The 5,392-nt window shown below is 36.1% G+C and overlaps 1 protein-coding gene across 1 annotated transcript; it reads right to left on the bottom strand.

Annotated features, from left to right (window-relative positions):
* Positions 1–267: 267 nt before the first annotated feature.
* On the bottom strand, positions 268–4,131 carry LOC107800817 (protein SET DOMAIN GROUP 40-like). Its single transcript, XM_075247403.1, has 6 exons — positions 3,834–4,131; positions 3,002–3,152; positions 2,202–2,333; positions 1,978–2,118; positions 1,455–1,721; positions 268–1,017 (listed from the first exon to the last, which is right to left on the bottom strand). Exons 1-6 carry the CDS (start codon positions 4,034–4,036, stop codon positions 268–270), a joined length of 1,644 nt encoding a protein of 547 aa, XP_075103504.1. The 5' UTR covers positions 4,037–4,131.
* Between the last annotated feature and the right edge of the window lie 1,261 nt (positions 4,132–5,392).

Here is a 5,392-nt window from a genome sequence, read left to right as displayed (position 1 = left end):
TGGATCTATAAGTCAAGTTACAGGTTTAGCAAAGCCTAGTTACTTGCTTGGACCCTGTATTTATATTAAAAATCCACTTAATATGTCTAAATAATCTATCCCGAACCCAATAAGCAAGAAGCGCTATGGCCCAGAAAATTTTAACTTAAAATCCTGGATCCGAGAACCATTCAAAGCAGTGGAAGCCAGCAACTGATCTTTCGATAGTCCTAGACAAGATCAAATGCAACCCATTTTCAATTCTCAAGCAATTGGTGAGTTGGGTTTTCAGATTAGGCCCTTTGATGTGTTGCTGAAGAAGGGACTGAACAAGGTAGCAGATGGAAGTGCAATGGAATAAAGCAATGTGAAATGTAAATTCGCAGGCTTAACAAAGATTTCCTTGTATTTTAAATCTTTTGTAGAAATAATATCATTAATCACCTCAGTACAATGTAAAATGCAATTGCTAATTATTTTCTTGTAGTGATACCTCCACAGGATTGCTAATTTCATTCTCCCAATAGACCTTCTAGCTACACTTGAAATGACACAAGTTCCTTCGCTGAATATCTTCTTGCTTTCCATGAACGCACAAAGTTCACTTGCAAGTGCTGATGGCATCTCTTTAATCTCCATGAGTTGATGATTTTCTTGAAATTCATCTAGGATGACAAGCAACTTACCGTCTTCTTCAGCTGTTGTTGGAAGACTGTCCAGTATAGTTCTGCATTTCTTCGCTAGCCATCTCATTGCAACAACTTCGTTCTCTGTTGAAAGTTGGTATCCTGAATAGACTAGGTGTGCAACTGGCCTGCGATTGTTTTGAGGGACTGCCCAGATTCGAACTGTTGATAGTAGAGCAAAGGATGGTTTCCCATCTGGCTGAATGTAGAGTGACTCGCTCTCCCATGAACACAAAGAATACATGTTTGGCTCTAAAGGTATAAAGGCCTTGTCATTTGGGTTGTCGGAAAGAATAAATCCGTAGTGTTGAAGAAGCTCCAAATTTGTGTAAGTTCCATAGCTTAGAAGAACCTGCAGTGTTCAATCACAGCGGACCTTTAGTACAAACTCTTTTTTTTTCTTTTGATATCTGAGAAATCCCTAAGGGCATGGCGCATGGTTCAAAACCATGTCGTCTACCACTAGACCAAAGCCTTGGGGGGGGTGGGTTTTTTTTTTTCGGGGGGGGGGGGGGGAGGGGGGGAGGTGTTGGACCAGACAACTCCCTTAGCAAAAATCAAAGGAAGATGGAGTTGTCTTAATCTATTTAAACTTCAATGACCCTGGATTTCCAATTCGATACATGAGCTGTTAATCATTGAAGTTTCTAATTTTCTGAATATCAAGTGAAAGACCATCCACCATACACAAATTTTTCATCGAAACGAGCCATATAAGTTAATTAACTCCATGCCATACAGACGAAGAAAGAAAAAGTATAAGAAAGGGAGGAATAACTTCAGCATCACCTGTTCTCCTTTCCGGTAGTTTCTTCTAGCATAGAAGCAGTATGAAGAAACGTCTTCCTCAAATCCAGCATCGATTAGCCTATGTGCTGCGGCCAATTCAGTTACCGATTTAAGCATACTGTCTTCTTGCAATGAAAATGGCTCTCCAGTGACCTGATCTTCAGAATTAGATGTTTCCTCTCCAGGTGCTACGTAGTTGAAGAAATCTCCCACAGGGCAAAAACAGCCAGCTTCGTCCCAAGGTATGTGCATGGTGCGCGAGGATATCTTCAGCAAGAACCTTTTTCATGTTAAACTATGAATATAACATGAAAACTAGGGAACATATAGTAACAAGTAGCTGACAGACAACAAATGTTCAAGTACATCATGAATCAAGATAGACGATGAGTGGTCAGAGTGAATCGTGGATCAACCATAGCATATGTAAATATTTCAATGAGCTAAGGCTTAATAATCAGAAACGCTTAACTTTAAAATGGAAAAGTTTTCCAAAAATTAGCACGGGCAACTCCATACTTACAGAACCAGAGGCCCATAGCCAAGCTTTAAGAGCCAGGAGCTGTGGCTTGAGCTTGAGCTCATGCATAAGCGCACTAGCTTCTTTCCACTCCCCTTCAGCCTTCTGAGAAGCCTTTTGTGCAGCCCAGATGGCATCATCAATCTAAAAAAAGAATTAGAAATATTTCACTCTTTTAATGGTGTCAACTTTGGAATACATTTTAACTTGTAGGGATTGGTACAAACTTGCAATGCTTGTATCTCGATCTTTCCAAAATCCGCAAGTGTGTCATAACTGCGGGGGAACTGCTTTAGATAGGGCCACCACCGTGAACTCTTCCCCTTGTTCACTTCGTTTAATAGTGCAACAGCCAAAATCTGCAGCAAAAGTAGGTTAAGAAAGCAAAAAGATCAGACTGAAAGAAACCATCACTGCTGGCCGAACAAATCACAAAGAGCAGGATAAGTGGTAACTGGTTAACCACTCTGACTGTGGAGATATGAGCAAAAGATTGCAAATTGTTTATTACAAACATTTGAAGAAACTGCAGACACAACATAAAGCTTGGCCTTTCAATACCAGAGTAGTTTGTAAGTTGAGTTGTTCCAAACGTACATTCACTTTCTTAAAAAAACCAAAGCTTTTCTCTACACTTTCCAAAGCATTTTCAGCACATAAAATTATAAAAGTTCACTTTGAGCACCACTTTTCACTTTAAAATGTTCATTTCAAAATGTTATCTCACAAACTAAATAGAACACTTCAATTGGGCAGAGAGCAGTAGTTTAGTAAACAAGAATGGAGAAACTTTAAGTCCCAAAGCTATATCAATTTGTTTTAAGGCCAACTATAGATATATAGCTCCATAATCTTTTATATTCAGGTAACACGTACCAGACATTCAGCAACACGTTTGAATTAACTTCACATTACTAGTTAAGCACATAAAAACTCCAAAAAGAAAACCACTTTCTGGCTTTAGTCCATAAAACGCAAAACGCAAGTTCTCATTCTTACAGTTAAGTGGAGAACAAAGAAGAATCACCTGAGTACAGCAGAGAGAAGGGTGTTTCTTGACAGCAATAGACAATGCCTCATCGTTTCTCATAAGACATTGACTAGTCATTAACACTCCCTTTGGAACTCTAAGAATCAATTCTCCTTTCTTAATATCACGAGCTGCTGCTAAACCTCTCCTGCAACAATAGAGATCATTCATCAACTCATTCTTTATAAACGATAAATCTTCGAGGGCCACTGATGCACAGTTTGAAACTCGTTGGATAATGAGTCCGTCCCTTTACCCTTCTCCACTTAAATACCAGGCTTTTGTCAAGTGTTTGAACTCTTGAGATATGCCTAATCCACGTGTTTTATTAATCGAGGCCAGTGGCACGCGATTCTAAACGCATCTGGTGGGCCCACCCCTCTACCTTTCTCCATAAGACCAGCTTTTGTAAGCGTTCAAACCCGTGACATGTCCCTAATCCACACATCACTTGCTATGCTAATCAAAGGGCCAGTGGAGCATGGTTCGAGACACGTGGATAATGGGCGTATGCCCCTCTCCACTTAAATACCATGCTTTCGTCAGTGCCCGAACATGTGTGTCTAATCCACATTACACATCACATGCCGTGTTCTTACACGAGACGAAAGGCATCAGCTCATTTGTCATGTATACACAAATCAACCTTCAATAGAAGAGAGGTTTCAATTCGTCATATGAAAAGTACTATAACACTGATTAATTGTTTTTTACAGTTGATTCAAGCTTAGCATAAAGATACAAACTTTAAAAGAAACTGTCTACTATATCTATATGTAATTCTGCCACTACAATATCAAAAAGAATAGAATTGTGATAAATAATTTACCCTCCAGCTTCAGGGAAACTAGAGACAAAAAGGGAGTATCCCATACAAGAATCTGGTGATGGGGTTGTAGAAGTTGAAGGAGAATATGAGATTCCAAGCTCAGTTGCCCATTTCAAGAAGCTCTTCAGGTTCAAAGCTTCATCATCCATGGCGGCTTCTCTGTAAAATTGGATTTTTCGTTTCTTTTTTCTTTGTATTTTCATCAGTTGGGCCAATCCATTAAAACAAAACTGGGCTCAAGTCCCACGGAAAATGGCATGGCATTACAACTCATAAAGAAAATTGGCAATATTTTAGTCTTATGTTAGGTTTTGCAAAGTTAACCCTAAAAAATTGACATTATATAGCCAAATCCTAAATAACCCTAGTTTCTTATTTATTCTCTCTCACCGTATTTTTTCTTCTCTCTCCTCGTATTTTTTCTCCAATTTTCTTCTTCAATCTTTTCTTTTTTTCTTCTTGTTCTTCAAGCTAGCAATTTTTCTTCTTCAATCTGGATTGTCCTTTGACAATGTTTGGGAAATTGTAATAGTTGAATACATTTTTCTATGAAGTTTAGATCTTCTCGCCACGACAACAATTATGTAAAAAGATTTATTTTTATCCACTTTTCTTCTTGTCTTCGTCCGATTGTTACTTTGTTCTATTTGATTTGTATATCTTTGGCAGACTCCAATTTTCTTCTTCTTCCCTCTTTTTTAATTATTAAAAAGAAAATATGTGTGTTTGAGATGGTGTATATCTATGTATATCATCATGTGTACCCGTGTATATATCATGTTGTATATTATGATATACATTGTTAGATACGGCAATTAAAGATTAAATCAGAATCAAATCGTCCTAACTAATTTTAAGAGAGTGAAATTCATTTTGAATAAACTTACTTCAATTTTTTTTTATTGATCAAAGAAGGAACATAATTTTTTTATATAACAAGTTTAGATAAAATTCTAAAATATAAAAATAATAAATATAATTATATGAGTAAATAAAATTTTGATATACAAAGAAAGAAAATAATTTTTTATATACATTCGATATGTTATACACCGCGATAAATAAATAATACAATTATTTTAATTGTGATATACACTGATTTAGCAACAATAAATGTTAAATAACTATATATATGATTTCATATCTTAGATATACAAAGAAGGAAAATAAAATTTTAATATACATGTTTATATACACAAGGAAGAAGAAAAGTTGTGATATACACATTATTGTTGTGATATATATTTATTGGCTATTTGATGCCAATATCTATAACTAGGGCTATTTTCTGCTAATTATGTATGTACATTGTCACACCATGCCAAAATTCCGGTGAAATATTGATAAATAACCACTTTTACGGGGAAAAAAAATCATAAATAACCTGAGTTATAGCTGATAATTAAAAATTAGTCGCAGTTTCAAAAGTAATCGAAATTTAGCTACTTTTTGTGTAAAAATAAAATTTAAACAAAAACACCTTTAAAAATTAGAAAAAATCCAGCATGTACTGGAGTTCGATTTTTTTACATATGAGATTCCAGCATAATGTGCTGAAA

The sequence above is a fragment of the Nicotiana tabacum genome, chromosome 24 (assembly GCF_000715075.1).
Source record: "Nicotiana tabacum cultivar K326 chromosome 24, ASM71507v2, whole genome shotgun sequence".
Classification (NCBI taxonomy): domain Eukaryota; kingdom Viridiplantae; phylum Streptophyta; class Magnoliopsida; order Solanales; family Solanaceae; genus Nicotiana; species Nicotiana tabacum.
This window is presented reverse-complemented; position numbering and strand designations above follow the sequence as displayed.